At 45.6% G+C, this 21999-nt stretch overlaps 1 protein-coding gene across 3 annotated transcripts; it reads right to left on the bottom strand.

Annotated features, from left to right (window-relative positions):
• Nucleotides 1-3751: 3751 nt before the first annotated feature.
• On the bottom strand, nt 3752-14589 carry TRIML1 (tripartite motif family like 1). Of its 3 annotated transcripts, none has more exons than XM_016952665.4 (8): nt 14563-14589; nt 13500-13610; nt 11811-12093; nt 11156-11251; nt 9326-9556; nt 7952-7974; nt 7679-7776; nt 3752-5007 (listed from the first exon to the last, which is right to left on the bottom strand). In XM_016952665.4, exons 3-8 carry the CDS (start codon nt 11925-11927, stop codon nt 4457-4459), a joined length of 1116 nt encoding a protein of 371 aa, XP_016808154.3. In that variant the 5' UTR covers nt 11928-12093; nt 13500-13610; nt 14563-14589; the 3' UTR covers nt 3752-4456. The 3 variants fall into 3 exon arrangements, with proteins under 3 accessions (XP_016808154.3, XP_054539566.1, XP_016808153.3); XM_054683591.2 differs by having other exon boundaries at nt 14506-14569; XM_016952664.4 differs by lacking the exons at nt 13500-13610; nt 14563-14589 and having other exon boundaries at nt 11811-12403.
• Nucleotides 14590-21999: the final 7410 nt, after the last annotated feature.

The following is a 21999-nucleotide window of genomic DNA, read 5'->3' as shown; positions in this document are numbered from 1 at the left end:
GAATAGCTATCTCCCGGGGAAATGGGCCCCTCAGGAAAGGGGGGAAAGACAGGGATTTGGAGAGGAATTAACAAGGGAGGATAAGGAACAGCTTAAGGAATGGTGGCAGGTTCTGTGGGGACACCTCCATATCCAAAGAATGTCGTTATCACGAGGTCAAAGGCCAAAGCAGCGAGACCCCACCCTGAGCAGTGCAAGGGATGAGTGTCTACACGGGGGAACACACTTCCCAGGGTCCACTCTCACTCCCCTTCTCACCCCCACTCTCTCTCCCCTTCTCACCCCCACTCTCACTCCCCTTCTCACCCCCTCTCTCACTCCCCTTCTCAACCCCCACTCTCACTCCCCTTCTCACCCCCACTCTCACTCCCCTTCTCACCCCCTCTCTCACTCCCCTTCTCAACCCCCACTCTCACTCCCCTTCTCACCCCCACTCTCACTCCCCTTCTCACCCCCTCTCTCACTCCCCTTCTCAACCCCCACTCTCACTCCCCTTCTCACCCCCACTCTCACTCCCTTTCTCACCCCCACTCTCACTCCCCTTCTCAGCTCCACTCTCACTCCTTCTCACCCCCACTCTCACTCCCCTTCTCAGCCCCACTCTCACTCCCCTTCTCAGCCCCCACTCTCACTCCCCTTCTCACCCCCACTCTCACTCCCCTTCTCACCCCCACTCTCACTCCCCTTCTCAGCCCCCACTCTCATTCCCCTTCTCACCCCCACTCTCGCTCCCCTTCTCAGCCCCACTCTCATTCCCCTTCTCAGCCCCACTCTCATTCCCCTTCTCACCCCCACTCTCGCTCCCCTTCTCACCCCCACTCTCATTCCCCTTCTCACCCCCACTCTCACTCTCCTTCTCACCCCCAACTCTCACTGCCCTTCTCACCCCCAACTCTCACTCCCCTTCTCACCCCCAACTCTCACTCCCCTTCTCACCCCCACGTCTCATCACCTTGGAGTTTGTATCCAGAAACTGTGAGTGGCAATTTTCTTGCAAAGTTTTCTTGGTGGTTTATTCAAACTCCAAAGGTTGATCCTATAGATGCAACCTTCCCCACACACCTCATCAGTGGCAGGCCCTGTGTACACAATGGTGCAGCAAAGAGCCACTGGGGATGATTTTGCCAAAGGAAAAATTAGGCTAGACTCTTTGTCAGTATCTACCACTTTGGGACAAAGAAGGAAAGGAAAGGATGTATCACTGGATTATGCTACAATGAGACGTAATGCCCACAAAGTAAAATGTATTACTTTTGTATTTATTTAGTACCTCCACAAAACTGGGATTTTTGGTAATTGAGAAAAGATGTATTCCAAATGGTTGCTGTTTGCTTTTTATCATTTTGTTTCTTAGCTTTTTGAGGTGAGAAATCAAGATATAAAATCTGTCTAATAAGTGGGGCCCAGGTGCGGTGGCTCACGCCTGTAATCCCAGCACTTTGGGAGGCTGAGGCGGGTGGATCACTTGAGGTCAGGAATTCAAGACCAGCCTGGCCAACATGGCAAAACCCCATCTCTATTAAAAATACAAAAATTCGCTGGGTGTGGTGGCGCGTGCCTATAGGGATTAAGCTACTCAGGAGGCTGAGGCAGGAGAATCACTTGAACCCTGTGGGGAGGAGGCTGCAGTGAGCCGAGATCATGCCACTTCACTCCAGGCTGGGTAGAAGAGCAAAACTCCGTCTCAAAAAATAATAATAATTTTTAAATATAAATAAAATAAGGCCGGGCGCAGTGGCTCACGTCTCTAATCTCAACACTTTGGGAGGCTGAGGTGGGCGGATCAGGAGGTCAGGAGATCAAGACCATCCTGGCCAACATGGTGAAACCCTGTCTCTATAAAAATAGAAAAATTAGCTGGGCATGGTGGTGAGCGAGCACCTGTAGTCCCAGCTACTCAGGAGGCTGAGGCAGGAGAATCGTTTGAACCCAGGGGTTAGAGGTTTCGGTGAGCCGAGATGGCGCCACTGCATTCCAGCCTGGCGAGAGAGCCAGACTCCATCTCAAATAAATAAATAAATACATAAATAAGAAGGAAATACAGTGGGCCACAGATAGTCTAAGGAGGACATGCTGGGCTCCCCTCTGCAAGTCTCAAACTCTGATTGTGCGTGATGTCAAGGTGGGAATTAAATGCTGAATTCAGGGTGGGAATTAAATGGTGAATGCAAAGCACAGGAGACAGCATTTCCCAGACTCTTGAGCCTGCTTCTTCTTTGCTCCCCTGCCTTCGAGGACACAAGATTGAAACGTATAGAGTGGCAAGAGAAAGCAGATTCAGATGGGTGAGAAGGATAAACGCACCCTACAGTAAACCCTCTTATTTCACAGACCTCTTTTTAAGGCCTTGTGTGCTGATTAACAGGTTGAATTATTAATTTCTTTCCAACCGAGTCTCCAATTTACAGACAAAACTCTGATAAACATTTTTCCTAAACATCTTAGTAATTACACAGTCTGGAGTGGTGGTTAAATCGTATCCACTGTCTTGCCTGCCTTAGGACAATGGCTTATCTGAGAGATGAGAGGAGGTAAAGGGATACCCTCTGTGACCTGACCGGGGACATTCTGCAGTACCAGCAAGGGAACATTCCATTAAAAAACAAAGGCTGGGTCGGGCGTGGGGGCTCACGCCTGGAATCCCAGCACTTTGGGAGGTGGAGGCGGGTGGATCACGAGGTCAGGAGATCAAGACCATCCTGGCTAACACGGTGAAACCCCGTCTCTACTAAAAAAAAAAAATACAAAAACTTAGCCGGGCGTGGTGGCGGGCGCCTTTAGTCCCAGCTACTCAGGAGGCTGAGGCAGGAGAATGGCGTGAACCCGGGAGGCAGAACTTGCAGTGAGCTGAGATCGCGCCACTGCACTCCAGCCTGGGTGACAGAGCAAGACTACTCCGTCTCAAAAAAAAAAAAAAAAAAAAAAAAGCCTGGGCACGGTGGCTCACACCTGTAATCCTAGCACTCTGGGAGGCCAAGATGGGCAGATCACCTGAGGTCAGGGGTTCAAGACCAGCCTGGCCAAAATGGTGAAACCCTGTTTCTACAAAAACATAAAAACTAGCCGGGAATGATGGCAAGTGCCTGTAATCCCAGCTACTTGGGAAGTTGAGGCAGGAGAATTGCTTGAACCCCTGAGGCGGAGGTTGCAGTGAGCTGCGATTGCTCCATTGCACTCCAGCCTGGGTGACAGAGCGAGATTGCATCTTAAAACAAACAAACAAACACCTGCAGGGACAGATCACTAAAGACAGCGAGCCTAATGCAGACCACCAGCCAAAAGAGCTCCCCTCAGCCACCACCGCTTCCTCACAAAACCTGACTTCTTTTTTTTTGAGATGGAGTTTCACTCTTGTTGCCCAGGGTGGAGTGCAATGGAATGATCTCCGCTCACTGCAACCTCCGCCGCCCGGGTTCAAGCAATTCTGCTGCCTCAGCCTCCCGAGTAGTTGAGATTACAGGCATGTGCCATCATGCCCAGCTAATTTTTGTATTTTTAGTAGAGAAGGGGTTTCTCCATGTTGGTCAGGCTGGTCTCAAACTCCCGACCTCAGGTAATCCACCCACCTCGGCCTCCCAAAGTGCTGGGATTACAGGCATGAGCCACCGCATCCGGCCAACCCTGACGTTTTGAGATAAGAAGAGGGTAGGCTCTTTGGCCTTCCGGAGATTGAAAGCCTTCTGCTTACAGCAAACCACAAAAGCACCGAAAAGAACCTTATATACAATGCAATATAGTCGCTTGGCATCCTGTGTCATGATACATTTACTGAATAGACACTTTGCTCTGTCACCTTTTAACGTATTAATGGAAGGTTCCAGCCTGTTGTGATTATGGAAGCATGAATGGTATGACGACATTCACACAAATATTTGCAGTGTTCTGAACATATAAGCCTTCCTGAGTACAAACACTGCAGGCTCATGGGATGGGAAGGAAAATGGCTTTTGGGAGAAGGATGAGACCTGAGCCCTCTCACACACCCTGGAAAGATGTGCCCATGCCTCAGTTTCCCCAGATGGATTTGCGTTGCCCCAGCATGCGGAGCTCTGCATGGAGGACAAAGACACATTCGAGCAGCACAGTTTTTCAGAGTCAAATAATTAAATACACTTGAAAAAGTGACATATATTTATAAAATCTGACCTATGGCAGTAGGATTCATGGTAATAGGGGCTCAATATTTGAGTGACCAGCACACACATGGGGTAGCCCAGAGAATACATTTACTCAAAGACACAGAATATGATCAGCTCTCTTCTATTGGGGTTGAAGTTGATTGTGTAATGTGGCTGTTCATAATGGGATCAAGTTAATGGAAACTCTTGGGGGTGGGGTGGGGGTACGGGAGTTTATTTCAGATCACCTGACATTAATACTGTCGATGCCTTCATCGTCTTAATAGTTATGTCTTGGTCTCAGACATCGCCCGCTGTGACGGCTCAGGGCACGCCCCTCAGACGTGGCTGTTCAGTGAGCAGATGGTGAGAGGGTCTGTGTTTGTCCCCTCATTTGGGAGGCAGGGGGAAAAGATAGGCCTGAGGGCCTCTTGGAAAGAAGCCGGCGGGAAGCTGTAGATGAGGGATTCATCCGTCCCGTTGTAGAATGCTATATGTCCACATTCATAGTCCAGGAAGACACCAACCTTACACACAGGCTCTCTGACGTGCTGACCTTTCAAAGGTGACGAGACCCAGAGGCTGTAATCATCTCCGATTTTTAAACCTATTAGTGAGAACAGGTCCCCAGGTGGCTTGGGGAGATTCCCCTTTCTGCTCACAGAGTCCTTGCAGATGCCCACTTCCCACTCGGTCTTGTTTCCCACCTCCACCTCCCAGTAGTGTCTCCCACTGGTGAAGATCTGAGCACCCAGCACAGTCGCAGACTGGTCAAATCTTTCTGGGTTGTCGGGTAGCTGCTGTCTGCTTCCCCCATATTTCACACTCTTCAGATCCTCCGACAACACGAGATAGGCATTAGCTGTGGCTGGGTCCAGCGTTATCTCCGCTGCAAGAGGAGGAAAGAAGAGATTTCCCTTGGGCATGCTTGAAAAACCTCTTACGTATGTGAGATTTCCATTGAATTCTTAGTATTTAGTCCTGGTTTTTTAAATGTAATTTGGGGCTGGGCGTGATGGCTCGCGCCTGTAATGCAGCACTTTGGGAGGGTGAGGCAGGCAGATCACAAGGTCAGGAGTTCAAGACCAGCCTGGGCAACATGGTGAAACCCCGTCTCTACTAAAAATACAAAACATAGCCAGGCATGGTGGCGCGTGCTTGTAATCCGAACTACTCAGGAGGCTGAGGCACGAGAATTGCTTGAACCCAGGAGGTGGAGGTTGCAGTGAGCCAAGATTATACCACTGCACTCCAGCCTGGGCGACAGAGCAAGACTCAGTCTCAGAAAAAAACAGTATTTGGTTGAGAACAAAATTTCTGAGCTCTTCTTTGACTGTTCCACAACACATAGCATGAAGCTCTAAATGAAGACAGAGAGAAGAGCCACGTGGAGAAGGAGCTTTAGCCTGCCTGAGGTGGGGAGGAGAATCCCTGTGGGTGGAATGGGCGTCGCTCTGTTCACAGGACATCTTTAGAGCTCCGAGCTGTGCGTCCACATAGGGACACCCTTGGTTGTTCGCATCATATTAGCCATGGGAGGTTCTGGTTCTTCAGTTTGGGTGGGAGAGAAAATAGCACTTATCTTTGGCTGAACTTCTAATGTGCCAAACATTTTCTGTACATTATCTCATTTAATCACTGCAAGCATTCTTTTCTATAATTTTTACAAAAAAGAAAACAGGTTCAGGAAGGTTAGGAAACTTCACCAAGATTACACGGTTACTGAGTGTTCAAATCACAAATCACAATCCCTAATCAGCCTTTTTCATTATGTCATGACAAATGCAGCTTCCTGTGAGTTCAGTGCAGCACCCAGGGACCATGTGATGAAGCACACATACTCTGTGAACCGACAGTCACATACGGGGCCTCCTTTTATTTTTTTATTTTTTCCTGAGACAGTTTTGCTCTTGTTGCCCAGCCTGGACTGCAATGACGCGATCTTGACTCACTGCAACCTCGTCTCCCAGGTTCAAGTGATTCTCCTGCCTCAGCCTGCCGAGTAGTAGTCGTGTCCGCCACCACGCCCGGCTAGTTTTTTGTATTTTTAGTAGAGATGGGGTTTCATCATGCTGGCCAGGCTGGTCTCAAACTCCCGACCTCGGTTGATCCACCCACCTCAGTCTCCCAAAGTGCTGGGATTACAGGCATGAGCCACCATGCCTGGCTGAGGACTCCAACTTCCACTCACTGTCCAGACAAGATCAGGTGCCCCAATCATTCCATTTCTGATTTTTTTTTTTTTTTTTGAGACAGTTTCTCTCTTGTCAACCAGGCTGGAATGCAATGGCACCATCTCTGCTCACTGCAACCTCCACCTCCTGGGTTCAAGTGATTCTCCTGCCTCGGCCTCCCGAGTAGCTGGGATTACAGGTGCCCACCATCACTCCCAGCTAATTTTTTTTTTTGTATTTTTAGCAGAGACGCGGTTTCACCATGTTGGCCAGGCTGGTCTCGAACTCCTGACCTCAAGTGATCTGCCCGCCTTGGCCTCCCAAAGTGCTGGAATTACAAGCGTGAGCCACCGCACCCGGCCCCAATCATACCATTTCATACTTTTATTTATAGACCAGATCCCACCATAACTAATTATCTGTGTGATTAATGCCTTCCTCCTCAATTTCATTGAAAATTCTACAAAAGCAAAGGCAAAATCTGCCTTACTTATCATTGTAAGTAAGCGCAGAGCCCAGTAGCATAGTGCCAGGGCCCGTGGCAGGGCTTTATTCAGCACTCTGGAGTTCAAAGCTCATTAGGCCTCTTCCTCTGAAGGTCAGACTGTCCACAACATAAAAGCTGAGAACTAATCCTGACGTCTCTCGGTGTTGGCCAGACTAAACATCTGGAGCATTCTACAAGGACAGTTCGTTGAATGCGCCCTCACTGGGATTTTAGAATTTAAGTCAGCTTTTATCCTAACGGGATCAGAGCTAGAAATGTAGACGCCCCTGCATGAGGGGGGCGTGTCTGCACGTGCAAGGGGGGATGGAAAAGACAATGACAAAACCAACAAAGAAAGGACCAGGATTGGCCGGGCGCGGTGGCTCACGCCTGTGATCCCAGCACTTTGGGAGGCCGAGGCGGGCGGATCACCAGGTGAGGAGATAGAGAGCATCCTGGCTAACACAGTGAAACCTCGTCTCTACTAAAAAATACAAAAAATTAGCTGGGCATGGTGGCGGGCGCCTGTAGTCCCAGCTACTCGGGAGGCTGAGGCAGGAGAATGGCCAGAACCCGGGAGGCGGAGCTTGCAGTGAGCCGAGATCATGCCATTTCACTCCAGCCTGGGCGACAGAGCGAGACTCCGTCTCAAAAAAAAAAAAAAAAAAGGACCCTTTAGACAGAAAACAAAGCCAGATAAAGCCTGAGTCAAGTCTCACTGCTTCTCTCTGCTCACGCTCAGAGACGGTCTGTGGCCCCAGCCCTCCCTGGTGTTCCGTGCTGGCCCGGATTCCTTAACCAGGAGCCTCGTGTCAGATCGTGAATGTCTGACACTGGAAGAACGTTTGCTGAAGTTAATTCTACGAGCCCCGGAGGGGTAACAAATCAGGCTGACTTACTGCTGAATTTTCTTAGCATCTCCTTCATTCCCGTGATGCGGCACAGACTCAGCTCTGTGGTGGTGGCCTCTGGACACTGAAGCAAGAGTGGCTCGCTCCTGCAAGAGAGCAGAGAGGTTCACTCCTCAGCACAGACCGCGTGACCTGCTCCAGCTGGAGAGGCCACCTCATTTCTCCCCCAGCAACAGCGCAGACCTCCTATCCCCACTCAAAACTGTCCATCAGCACCACTCCCCCGCAGCTTGCGCAACTGAACACAGAATGAAAGCCTACCTTTCCAGGGCTCCTCTCACTTCCTAAGGGTAAAAAAGAAAGAAGTTAGCATGGTGCGCTTTGATCATAACACAGACGAAATTCATTTTGCATACAGTCCTTGCAAAGCTCACAGAATCTGCTTCCCATGAAGCACACCATGAGTGGGAGCACATAGAGCAGAGAAAAGCATCCCCAGTTTCTTCCAGGGATGTGCTGTGGTGAACACAAGGTGTTTCTCACAATGACTAGAGAATACTTTGTCCTTTTCTTTTTCTCGTATCATCACCTTGTCCAGGGAACCTGTTCTGCAAACAAGCCAACCTGTTAGTCTCGATCATCCAGTGAGAGGCAGAGATAACAAAGGAAAATGGGCTGGTGACAACTGAGGCTAACCAAGCCTGTGTCAGGTCGGGGTGGTGTGTTTGGAAGACACTAAATTAAATAGTAGCATTCTGTGGAACCAGTCTACAAAACAGACCTGAAGCTGGAGTTGGATCACATGGCTTATGTTTAAGAAAGTCCATGGCCGGGTGCCGGTGGCTCTCGCCTGTAATCCCAGCCCTTTGGGAGGCCAAGGTGGATGGATCACAAGGTCAAAAGATAGAGACCATCCTGGCCAACATTGTGAAACCCCGTCTCTACTAAAAATACAAAACTTAGCTGGGCATGGTGGTGCACGCCTGTAATCCCAGCTACTTGGGAGGCTGAGGCAAGAGAATTGCTTGAACCCAGGAGGCATAGATTGCAGTGAGCCAAGATTGCACCACTGCACTCCAGCCTGGGCGACAGTGCGAGACTCTGTCTCAAAAAAAAAAAAAAAAAGATCCTGAAGAATGCAGCAGCCTAGAAGGGCAGTAGACCAAAGGTGGTGAGAAATAGGAGCTCCCTGCACGGAACAGGAGGGCTCTCCTGTCTATTAACTATCAGGCAGGCAGATCTCGCTAGTACCACAGGTATGAATAATTAAATCAGTGCTGCTATTAACCCATCCTGTAGATGACAGTCATCTAGACCTAGAGTTCATATCATAATGGTACTTATTTTCATCAGGTCTTTGTGAAGATTAAATTTAATGTGCCCAGCACATAGTAAATACACATTAATAAACTAGAAAAAAAAATTAAAGCTGAGGTTGCAGAGAGGCAGGTACAGAAGAAATTGAAGCCACTCTCAGGCTTGTTTGGGATAGTTATTCCTCTGGATTTTTTTTTTCTCTCTCTCTCTCTCTTCTATAAGGCTTTATTGACATACAGAATGTCAATTCTTTAGGAAAACTACTTTTGGACCAGAACTTAGTTTTTAAGATGAATAAAGAAAACATTATTTCCTATGGCTTGAAGTACTATGAGTTACTATAATTTTTCCCATTACTCTCATGAATGTTATTCTCACCTCAAGAGATTCGAAAGCCGAGCTTTGACTTGAGGACTCAATCTGCCCAATCATTTTGCTTAGGCTTCTGATTTGCTGGGTCAGTTTGATCTCATTGTTCCTCAGCTTCCTCATGTTCTCTCTCTCTTCCTGTTCTAGTAGCTGGAGTTGCAGCTGCTCCTCTTCCTTCAGGAACTGGTGCATTTTCATGTATTCTGACACAACAACCTGTTTACAAGTCTTTGTTTCTTCCTGCCAAAACACACACACACACACGAGATAAAGTTAGTAAGAGAAATGCCCTTGTCTGTAGATTTTTAATCCTTACAAGTCCTAGAGTTTCTTTTTTTTTTTTTTTTTGAGATGGAGTCTCACTCTGTCCCCAGGCTGGAGTGCAGTGGCGCAATCTCGGCTCACTGCAACCTCTGCCTCCTGGGTTCAAATGATTCTCCTGCCTCAGCCTCCTGAGTAGCTGGGACTATAGTCTAGGCGTGTGCCACCATGCCCAGCTAATTTTTGTATTTTTAGTAAAGATGGGGTTTCACCATGTTGGTCAGGATTGTCTCAAGTCTCTTGACCGGGTGACCCACCCTCCTCAGCCTCCCAAAGTGCTGGGATTACAGGTGTGAGCCACCATGCCTGGCCAAGTCCTAGAGTTTCATGGCAACAATTCCTGAAATCCAACATATAACACATTTAATCTATTGATGCGCTGGGTGTAGAGGTTGATGTTTTCCAGGTATGTGCGCTATAGATACAATAGTAAACAAAACCAAAATCTCCATTCCCAGGAGGCGGTCGTTCTAGTGGAGAAAACCAAAAATGAGTAAGAAATATGACAGGTAGTGATCAGGACTATGATACAAATAAAACAAAATTAAGAAAAATTATGAAAAAGTGTGTGTTCATTTATTCAACAAATATTTATTCAATGAAAGTAGGTGTCAGATAACCAAAAAGGAACAGAAATATACATGGCAAATACTCTCACTTAAGAATTCAAAGTCTATGGCCAAGCACGGTGGCTCACACCTGTAATCCCAGCACTTTGGGAGACCAAGACAGATGGATTACCTGAGGTCGGGAGTTTGAGATCAGCCTGGCTAACATGGTAAAACCCCATCTCCACAAATATACAAAATTAGCTGGGCATGGTGGCACACGTCTGTAATCCCAGCTACTCAGAAGGCTGAGGCAGGAGAATCACTTGAACCCGGGAGGTGGAGGTTGCAGTGAGCCGGGATCGCGCCACTGCGCTCCAGCCTGGGCGACAGAGGGAGACTCCATCTCCAAAAAAAAAAAAAAAAAACAGAATTCAAAGTCTATTGGGAGAATCAGATACATGGTTTTAAAATATATATAATTTGATATTTAGTCCTTTGCTTTGACTGCTGGAGAGCTCAAATCCAAGTCCGTGACCAACCTTGAGGACTTGTCAGGTATAATTTAAACCACTATTTTGCTTTTATATCTCTGTCTCTTTATTTTTTTTAATTTGCATTTTCCCCTCCATGTTTTTGAGATATTTCTTTTTAAAATCACTTTCCGTCTCATGTTACATGTCTATAAGTATCACTTGTGTTTTAAATAATTCTACCAGAGCCATCATAGAGGAAGCCACAGCGTTGTCTAGTTACGCAAAGGAGGCTCCTAGAGGGGGCGAATTGCGGCTGAGCCTTGAGACTCCCACGAGGACGCTCAGAAGAAGGCAGCCCAATGCAAGGAAACTGCATATTTTAGAGGTGAGACTGGAAAAATTTGTCTTTTTTTTTTCCTGGTATTTCACTAAATTTCCCTTTAGTCCCCCTCATGGGGTCATATACAAGCAGCAAAAGTCAGACAGACACCGACCTGGCACAGTTTCACTCTCTCCTTCTCATGGGTTAGTACAGCCTGAGCTTCCTTTCTCCTTACACGCAAAAGATTCAGGATTTCCTGGAGTTTCTCCTGCAATAGAAACAAACCCTTTCTGGCAAATGAGCAGAGTCCCAGGTCATGAAGGGGCTTTGAAGACCAGTAACTGCACAGTCCTAGGCCTCTAAAACAAAGGGCAGGCTGGGTGCGGTGCCTCACGCCTGTAATCCCAGCACTTTGGGAGGCCGAGGCAGGCGGATCACCTGAGGTCAGGAGTTCAAGACCAGCCTGGCCAACATGGTGAAACCCCGTCTCTATTAAAAATACAAAAAATTAGCCGGGCGTGGTGGTGGGTGACTGTAGTCCCAGCTACTGGGGAGGCTGAGGCAGGAGAATGGCGTGAACCCGGGAAGCGGAGGTTGCAGTGACTGAGATCGCACCGCTGCACTCCAGCCTGGGCAACAGAGCAAAACTCTGTCTCAAAAAAAAAAGGGAAAAAAAAAGGGTGTAAACTGGACCCACGCCAGTTTGTGATGTGGTGCTCAGATGGGCCCTCGTGACTGTCCCCCACAGAGGACGTTAGGAAACGTCAGGAAAGCTAACGGAGTTAGCTGCGATGAGTCGTGGGGTTCATGCTGAGCAGCTGTCTTACTCTGTGATGCTCCTCAGCCTCGCTGGAGAGATACACTCTGTTTGCACCGTGGCTCTGGGCTACGAAGGTGCTTCCACCCTGCTCGTCATCGGAGAGCGCCTTGGCAGTGGTGGGCATCCTCCCGTAGCTGCCCTGCTCATCCTCGCTCTGCAGCACCTGGGACCGGAGCTGCCTGGCGATGCTGGCCAGCCTCCCCAGACGCTCATTTGACTGGAAATGCGGGCCCTCCAAGGTCCTCCAGCACTCAGGACAAGATAAAGGTGTGTTATGTTCCTCCCAGCTCCTGAGGAGACACACCAGACAAAAGCTGTGCCCACACTCGGTGGTCACTGGGCTGCTGAAATAGTCTAAGCAGATGAAACAGGTGAGTTCCTCCCTGAGGTTCTCCATCAGATCTGCTGTAGACATTTTCTTGAGGCTGGATATGCGGCCAGGTTACACCTCTGTTCTGGGATTAGCAAAGCCCTCACTGCGGTCCTACAGTTTTGAGTAACACGCGGGTGACCTGTTGCTATGTTGTTATGACAAGAAACCCTTATCTCTTCTGTGCCTGATTTCACCAGCTGACATACACTGTCCAACACAAAGCCAATTATGACTTAATGTGGAACTCCTGTACACTGGGCTCCTCACCAACCCCAAACTTTGAGACTTATCTCTGTGAAAAGCACACATGCTAGAGGCTGAGGATTCTGGCTTCTAACAGGATTACCATTTTGAGAACTGGTTATTGTACATAAACAGCACTGTGGAACCATGTGAACATGTGGGTTTTAGGCTGGAAGCTTGGGTGATTTGGTGTAAACCAGTAAAGAGATTTGAGTTTTGATGATCTCTAATAATATCTGAATTGGAAATTTGGTCCAAATCTTTTGGGAACTCCACTAATAAAACCTAGTTGAGAACTGAGAGAAGAAAACTGTAATACATAGTCCTTTTCTCATTAGCCCCTTTTGTTCTGCTTGACCAAAGCCTAAGCTTTTGTTCCTTTATTGGGTACTGTGTACTTTTATTTAATTTTATTCATCCCAACAAAATGAGAGCTCTTCCACTGAAGTATTCCTTGGTGTTAGATGCACGATGAATCGCCAGAGCTGTTTATTGTTCTTCCCTGCACACCCTAGTACTCACCCATCGCCATCTTGGAAAGCATCTAAAATGACATTCTAATTGGAAGTTGCCTCAAGAGGCTATCCCACTATGGAGCGGATGGAAAGAATTATATTTTAGTATAAATGTAATTTTGCTCATTGATTTTCACCCATTGAAAATTTCCAAACTAGGCCCCTTCAAATCCCTGATTCTCTATCAGTTCTTACTGGACAGAAATGAAGTGTGCAGACATGTTTTCGGACATATGAAAAAGTAAATGCCTAGCGTGGAGACTGTGCACGGTGAACTCCGAGATTGGTAACAAACGCCACAAATTCACTGTGTCCCCTGCTCGGGAGTCAGCTCCTGTCCTGGCCTGCCTTCTGCTCACTGCATGCCAGGAAGTTGCACCTCAAAAGCTCTTCCTCAAAGGCCAGTGAGTTTGACCTTCCCACGCACTCATCACGCCACATTTCTGTCTCCGTCCCCTCACTCTCCAGCTGGGCAGCCTTCCACGGGTCGGGTCCATTACTCAGGCTGTTCCGTTCATGGGTTTCTGACTTTCAAGGCTCCAACTGCTACTTCTCTCCCACTTACCTCCAACAGGATGTTGGATGTTTTCTTATCTTGAACTTTGGGAAAAAGAAGTTTTCTGGCTGAGAATGTTTTTGCCTCCACCTTCCTTTCTCCTAGTCAAAACTCACCTTTCTGAAATCATTAATTCAAAATGTTTTAATCCTATACATCCCTTGTAAAGCATACGTGAATTACTAGGATGAGAATTTAAGCTACGAAAAAATAACAGAGCAAAGAGTTATACTACTGTAAAGAGGAAGAGAGGTGGCATCAGGGTGGCATCATGAAACCTCTACCAAGATAGCCTCCAGGATACTAACTTGTCACAGCTTCAGAATATTGCTATGAGTTAGTCTTAAGTAAGAGTCTCAAAAAAAAAAAAAAAAGGTTGGCGGGGCGCGGTTGCTCACATCTGTAATCCCAGCAGTTTGGGAGGCCGAGGTGGGTGGATCACTTGAGGTCAGGAGTTTAAGACCAGCCTGGCCAACATGGTGAAACTCCGTCTCTACTAAAAATATGAAAATTAGGCCGGGTGCAGTGGCTCATGCCTGTAATCCCAGCACTTTGGGAGGCTGAGGCAGGCAGATCACTTGAGGTCGGGAGTTTGAGACCAGCCTGGCCAACATGGAGAAACTCCATCTCTACTAAAAATACAAAATTAGCCGGGCATGGTGGTACATGCCTGTAATCCCAGCTAGTCAGGAGGCTGAAACAGAAGAATTGCTTGAACCCAGGAGGTGGAGGTTGCGGTGAGGCGAGATCACGCCATTGCACTCCAGCCTGGGAAACAAAAGCAAAACTCTGTCTCAAAAAAAAAAAAAAAAGTAAAATTAGCTGGGCGTGGTGTTGCACACCTGTAATCCCAGCTACTTGGGAGGCTGAGGCAGGAGAGGTGGAGGTTGCAGTGAGCCAAGATCCCGCCACTGCACTCCAGCTTGGGAGACAGAGAAAGATTCCATCTCAAAAAAAAAAAAAAAGACTAGAATAACACTAACTGCCACCACTAGAAAAAGAATTTATGAACTACCATCTCCATTCAGTGTGTTATTTCAACACAACCCCAGGAGGAGTCTTTAACATTTACCAAAATCATTAGAATAAGCCTCACAATACAGTTATAGCACATCACAGAGCCAGTATTCCAATTTGGAATAGGGAGGCTGGCATAGTCTCTGTTCAAGTCACACTGATCTGCTCTATCCCGTTTCCCTCTTCCAGATAATTTTTTTTATTTTACAGGCATCGTAACACAATAACCACGTGTTATTCATTGATGACTACAAGAATTCTTTGCACATGGCTCGATTTTTCTGTTAATGAGTTATAAATGAATAGAGGAACTATATTATTATGGAATCATAGTCTTATATTTAGCTGGAAGTCAAGAGATCATATAGTCCAACTACCTTCTACAGATGCTGAGGAAAACTGACGCTTGAATAAATTAAATTCGTCTCCTGATACTCACTTACTACATACACCAGATTAGGACTAGGAAACTGGAGCGCCTACCTCCCAGTCTTTCTCTTTTGTCAACACGCTATACTGCATCTCACTTGTTGACTTGTGAGTGGGTGAAAATTTCCAGTTATCTCAATAAAATGAACATTGCAGGCCAGGCGCGGTGGCTCACACCTGTAATCCCAGCATTTTGGGAGGCCGAGGCAGGCGGATCACGAGGTCTGGAGATTGAGACCATCCTGGCTAACACGGTGAAACCCCGTCTCTAATAAAAAAATACAAAAAATTAGCCAGATGTGGTGGTGGAAACCTGTAGTCCCAGCTACTAGGGAGACTGAGGCAGGAGAATGGCGTGAACCCGGGAGGCGGAGCTTGCAGAGAGCCGAGATCGCTCCACTGCACTCCAGCCTGGGAGACAGAGCAAGACTCCATCTCAAAAAAAAAAAATGAACATTGCCCAATTGCTGTGAGAAGGAAGTCAGACAGCTGTCATTATGGAGTGATGGTGTGACAGGCATCTGAAATCACTGACCACATTCACTCTTGGGAAGGCAGACTTCCTTACCATCTTTCTCAACATTTTGCTTGGGCTTAATTCATAGATGAAATGCATTCATAGAATAGACCAGCCTTCCCAAAATATATGACCCAATCACACTACCAGACACGGCTTCTGAGATCAACAACTCAAGTAGCTTCTTCTCTGGCCTTTCTCTCCTGAGAGGATGATGCTAGGGGTACTTCAAGAGGGTCACTGTCACAACTATCACCCAGATGCCATCAGGGTTGGCACATGCAGAAAAAAAGGAACTTTATAGATACAGTAAGGGCTTATTTGTTGATGAGGCAGTGGACTAGTTGGGAGCTTATTTGAAAAATACATTGCTTGGAAGCCTAGCTTTAAAAATAAAGTTAGCCAGGCCCAGTGGCTTACCCCAGTAATCCTAGCACTTTGGGAGGCCAAGGCAGGTGGATCACCTGAGGTCAGGAGTTCAAGACCAGCCTGGCCAATATGGTGAAACCCTGTCTCTACAAAAATACAAAAATTAGCCGGGTGTGATGGCGGGTGCCTGTAATCCCAGCTACTCGGCGCTGAGGCACGAGAATCACTTGAACCCAGGAGACGAAGCCAGCAGTGAGACACGATCGCCGGTGCACTCCAGCCTGGGCACAGAGCGAGACTAAAAAAATACAATTGACCGTTGAGCAATGCAGGGGTTACAGGTGCTGACCCCTTGCACAGTCAAAAATACACTTTAACTTTCCTAGAACATTAACTACTAATAGTCTACTGTTGACCAAGCCTTATCAATAACAGAAACAGTCAATTAATATATTTTTGTGTTACATGTATTATTTTATTCTTATCAAATAAGCTAGAGAAAAGAAAATGTTATTACGAGAAAATCTATTCACTAAGTGGAAGCGGATCCTCATAAAGGTCTTCACCCTTGTCGTTACCACTTTGAGTAGGCTGAGGAGGAGGAGGTGGGGGTAGGAGGGCTGGTCTCGCTGTCTCAGGGGTGGCAGAGGCCAGACAGGTAGAGGAAGTGGAAGGCTGAGCAGGAGAGGCAGGCATTCTTGGTGTCACTTTTATTGAGAAAAATCCGTGTATAAGTGTCCATGTTGAGGAGTTCAAACCCAGGTTGTTCAAGGGTTCTCTGTATATCTGTCATTTCATGCCAGTCTGGAAAAGATAGGTTACTCAACACACAGTTTAGGGAAAGTCGGGGAGTCATCTGGAAAAATAAATTCAGTTGATCTCTACCCAGCAACTTATACCAAAGTATATTCCAGGTAGATAAATACAGGATATATGTGTGTGTGCGTTGGCAGGGGGGAGTGTGTCTGTTTTTTCCCAAGTATGAATTTCTACTCATATTTTTCCTTTTTTATTGCTTTTTTCACCTTATTTATATATTTCTAGGAAAGAGAATTTGCAACAGGTGTCAAACATATACTCTGAAATTATGGAGCAGTCTTACATGAATGTATACTTAAAATAATAGCTTTTATTATTTTTTTTTTTTTTTGAGACGGAATCTTGCTCTGTCGCCCAGGCTGGAATGCAGTGGCGCGATCTCAGCTCACTGCAACCTCCGGCTCCCAGGCTCAAGCGATTATCATGTCTCAGCCTCCCGAGTAACTGGGGATTACAGGTGTGCACCACCATGCCTGGCTAATTTTTGTATTTTTAGCAGAGATGGAGTTTCACCACGTTGGCCAGGCTGGTCTCAAACTCCTGACCTCAAGTGATCCGCCTGTCATGGCCTCGCAAAGCACTGAAACTATAGGCGTGAGCCATCACACCGGGCCAAAATAATAGCCCTTCATCTTACTACATAGACATTTTTTAAAAAGCAGATCTATTTACATACATTAACATGATATGACATCCATTATATGACATTAAGGGGAAATAAATTTTTGCCCTCAAAAATAGTTTGTCTAAATAATAAAAATTATATTCCACTATTTATGTATTTTTCCTAAAAATAAGAGGTCATGCTATAGATGTTGACATATGTATTTGTGTAGATGAAAGCACAGAAGAAGTATGGAATTTCATGACTGTGACACTAAAAGCACAGTCAAAAAAAGCAACAACAGACAAAGGGAACTACATCAAACCAAAAAGCTCCTGCACAGCAGAGGAAACGATCAACAGCGTGAAGAGGCATATTCTGCGGAACAAAAGAAAATGCAGTGGCCCCTCGGCGTCTGCAGGAGACTCATTCCAGGACCTCCTGCAGATACCAAAATTCAGGGATACTCCAGTCCCGGAAAGAAAATGACATAATATTTGCATTAACCGTGCACATCCTCCTGTATACTTTAAATCATCTCTAGATTACATGTAATACCTAATACAATGTAAATGCTATGTAAATCGATGTTATACTGTGTTGTTTAGAGAATGACCCAAAAAAGTCTACATTTGCAGACTTTCACATTTATTATTTATTTTTAAGTATTAAAGTATTTTTAATGCTCTTGCTTTTTTCCCCCACACTCTGCATGTGGCATCCAAATAGTTAACATTCTAAATACAAAAAAACTTCAAAAATGGAAAACTTAGAGGTTTTGGCAGACTGTTCAGAACCTGACGAAGTGGGAGTCGGGCTGGAGGTGAGGGTGAGCAGAGAGCCAATCACAATAGGCTTCTGTGTTACGCCAAGTTTTGAAATTCATTCTGTAATCGATGGGAATTGCTAGAGATTTTAGGCACAGGAGTGATAAAATTATAAAATATTATATAACATTTTCAGAAGACCAAAGAACCATACATGTGAAAGAAATACAAATAATATGAACACCCCAGCTTTTTCTTTATAAATGAGAAATTAGGAAAAAATAAAGGAAAATCTCTACCATCATGGAATTTATATTTTAGTAAGGAGAGGCATAAGATCAAAAACAGATATATATTAAGTAGTTATAAGTGCTAGAAAGAACAATTTTTAAACAAGTTAAGGAACATAATTTTTTTTTTTTTTTTTTGAGACAGGGTCTCAGTTTGTCACCCAGGCTGGAATGCAGTGGTGCAATCATAGCTCATTGTAGCTTCAAGCCCCCAGGGCTGCAGTGATCCTCCCACCTCAGCCTTTTGAGTTGCTAGGACAACAAGTGCACACCACCATGCCCGTATAATTTTTATTTATTTTATTTTATTTGTAGAGATATGTTCTTCCTATGTTGCCCAGGCTGACCTCAGGCTCCTGGCCTGAAGCCATCCTCCCACCTCCACCTCCCAAAGTGCTAGGATTACAGGCATGACCCACCACGACTGGCCCCATAATGAGTTTTTTAAAAAATATTTTTGATCCACGGTTGATTGAATCAACAGATGCAGATCCCATAGATATGGAGGGCTGACTCCGTTTGCAAATCACATGTCAGATAAGGGGTTTATTCCCAAGATATATAAGGAACTTCTATAACTGAATAGCAAAAAAACCAATAGCCAGATTACAATATGGACCAAAGAGTTAGATATTTCTCCAAAGAAGACATAGAAAGGCTAACAGGTATATGAAAAGATGCTCAATATCACTAATCATCAGGGAAATGCAAATCTACAATCACAAAGAGAGCACCTCTCACCTGTTACATGGCTATTATCAAAAAACAACAAACAAACAAAAAACAGACAACAAAAGTTGGGGAGGATGTGAAGAAATTGGAACCCCATTGGTGGAAATCCAAAATAGGGGCAATTGCTATGAGATGAGGGACCAGGCATGGTGACTCATGCCATAATCCCAGCACTTTGGAAGGTCAAGGTAGGAGGATTGCTTGAGGGCAGGAATTCAGCCTGGGCAACATAGCCAGACCCTTCTCTACAAAAAAATTTCTTTTTAAATTAGCCAGGCGTAGTGGTCCATGCCTGTGGTCCTTAGTCCAGCTGAGATGGGAGGATCATTTGAGCCCAAGATGTCAAGGCTGCAGTGAGCTGTGATAGTGCCACTGCAATCCAGCCTGGGCAACAGAGTAAGACCCCGTCTCAAAACAATTAAAAAAATAGCAGAGATGAGGAAACAATTAAATGTCCTTCGAGGAATGAATGGATAAAGAAAATGAGATCTATACATACCAATACATATATTGAATACACTGTATTGAATATACTCTATTGAATATACTATACATATTCAAGTCAGTCTTGAAAAGGAAGGCCTGTCATATGCTACAGCATGGATGGACCTTGAGGACATTATACTAAATGAAATGTCAAGCACAGAGAACAAATACCACATGATTCCCCTTCTACAAGTTACCTGACATAGTCAAACTCAGAAGCAGAAAGTAGAAGGGTGGTTGCCAGGGACTAGGGGGAGGGAAAAATTGAGAAGGTGCTAAACTGAGTTGGGGAGGCCAGGCACGGTGGCTCATACCTATAATCCTAGCACTTTGGGAGGCCAAGGTGGGTGGATCACTTGGGGGATCACTTGAGGTCAGGAGTTCGAAGCCAGCCTGGCCAACATGGAGAAACCCCGCCTCTACCAAAAATATTTTTTAAATTAGCCAGGCGTGGTGGTGAGCATCTGTAATCCCAGCTACTTGGGAGTCTGAGGCAGGAGAATCGCTTGAACCCAGGAGGCGGAATCGTGCCATTACACTCCAGCTTGGGCGACAGAGTGAGACTCCATCTCAAAAAAAATAAAAAAATTAAAATTAAAAAATAAAACGAAGAGTGGGGGAACAGTTTGAAACCAGGGGTTTGAGACCACCCTGGGCAACATAGAGAAACCCTGTCTCTAAATATAAATATATATATATATATTTAGCTAGGAGTGGTGATGTGTGCCTATAGTCCCAGCTACTTGGGAGGCTGAGGTATGAGGATCTCTTGAGCTCAGGAATTCAAGGCTGCAGTGAGCTATGATTGTCACTTCATTCCACCCTGGGTGACAGAGCAAGACCCTGTCTCCAAATACACACACAGACACACACACACACACACACACATATGCCTTCTAAATAATTTGTCAGCAGTTTTTTCAGTGAAGAAATATTGGAAATAGAGTAGGAGCTAAGAAATGTGAGGTGTGACTTGGAGTAAGCCAATTAATGAAGCAATTTTCCTCAGCTTTAAGGATGAAATTGTCTCTGAAGATTGGTTTCAGCTGTGATAGAATAAAATTTTTTAATAGTTTGCAATTTCAATGGCAGCTTTTATTTATTTAACGAATAGATATTGCGCCTCTATTATCCAGAGAGCAATGAGCTCAGTGCTGAAAGTGACTAAAAATTATTTCTCTTCTTTGGGAGCAGAAGATATATGTGCAAAAGAAGAAGAAAAATCTACGAAATGAAAAGACGTGTGCCCTGAGAGTGGTAGAATTTAAATTAATTAACTGCCTTGGCATTTTAGTGGCGGGAACATGACATTCTTGCTGGAACAATTAGAAAAAACTTCTGGGAGAAATGGTATTCGATCTGGACCTTCACGGGCTAACACGTATTTCAACTGAAGAGATAAGCTACTATTTAGGAGTGAGAAAACTCACTGAATATTTCAGAAATAAAATGCGTAATCTGATTGACGGTGAGTCAAAATATTACAAACAAACAAAAATCGCAACACTCTTGTTATCTCGGAAATATTTAAAGACACAATTCAGCTTGACAATATTCGCCTTTAACATTACACAGCAAGACATGGGGCCATATCTGTGGGGAAGGGTCCGGGCACTGTAACTGCACAGGTTTCCTGGTGTGTGGAACCCAGCCACTCTCAACCAGTTGCCCAGCTTGGCCACTGGGAGGTGCTCTCTAGAGCTTCCATCTACGTAGCTTCCCTGAGGACTTAGGGGGAGGTGCTTTGTTTCTGGAGAATAAAGGCTATATTGTTCATCCCCTTGCTTTAATAAACGTTAAATGAAGAAAATTTCCTTGTTTCAGGCTTTCTGCTGGGTGCTTTATGTACTTGTCTCTTAAAGAGATTTAAAAAAATGGGGAAGAAGTCAAAAAGAAATTGTGTAAGTTGGGGAGCCTGGGCAGGAAACTTTGAAAAGCAGTTCAAACAAATAAGACAAATAAGAATTTAAACACTTGGTTGACATTTAGGAGTTATAGTCTAAGGCCAGGCGTGGTGGCTCACGCCTGTAATCCCAGCACTTTGGGAGGCTGAGGTGGGTGGATCACCTGAGGTCAGGAGTTCAAGACCAGCCTGGCCAACATGGTGAAACCCCATCTCTACTAAAAATAGAAAAATTAGCCGGGCATGGTGGCAGACATCTGTAATCCCAGCTACTTGGGAGACTGAGGCAGGAGAATCACTTGAGCCTAGGAGGCAGAGGTTGCAGTGAGCCGAGATCATGCCATTGCACTCCAGCCTGGGTGACAAGAGTGAGACACCGTCTCAAAAAAAAAAAAAAGGAGTTATAGTCTAACTTCTTCCCTCATTCTAATGCAGATTCTGGGGTTTGAGATTATTAGAGATAAATAATTTGAATTACTACCATGTGTATAGGATTTAATATTGGTAAAGAATAATGGCAGATTAATTTAGAAAAACCCTTGAGATCAAAGATCACTTGTTCTGTGCTTGCTTCTA

This window comes from Pan troglodytes, chromosome 3 (genome assembly GCF_028858775.2).
Source record: "Pan troglodytes isolate AG18354 chromosome 3, NHGRI_mPanTro3-v2.0_pri, whole genome shotgun sequence".
Lineage (NCBI taxonomy): Eukaryota > Metazoa > Chordata > Mammalia > Primates > Hominidae > Pan > Pan troglodytes.
Note: the sequence above shows the minus strand (reverse complement) of the source record. Positions and strands in the feature narration are given on the sequence as shown.

Coding starts and splice junctions, on each gene's coding strand:
- TRIML1 (XM_016952664.4), bottom strand. CDS start 12,218: ATGTCTACAGCAGATCTGATGGAGAACCTCAGGGAGGAACTCACCTGT. Junction 11,252..11,810: donor AGGCTGAGGAGCATCACAGA/GTAAGACAGCTG, acceptor TTTCTATTGCAG/GAGAAACTCCAGGAAATCCT. Junction 7,777..7,951: donor GTGAGAGGAGCCCTGGAAAG/GTAGGCTTTCAT, acceptor GCTCTCTTGCAG/GAGCGAGCCACTCTTGCTTC.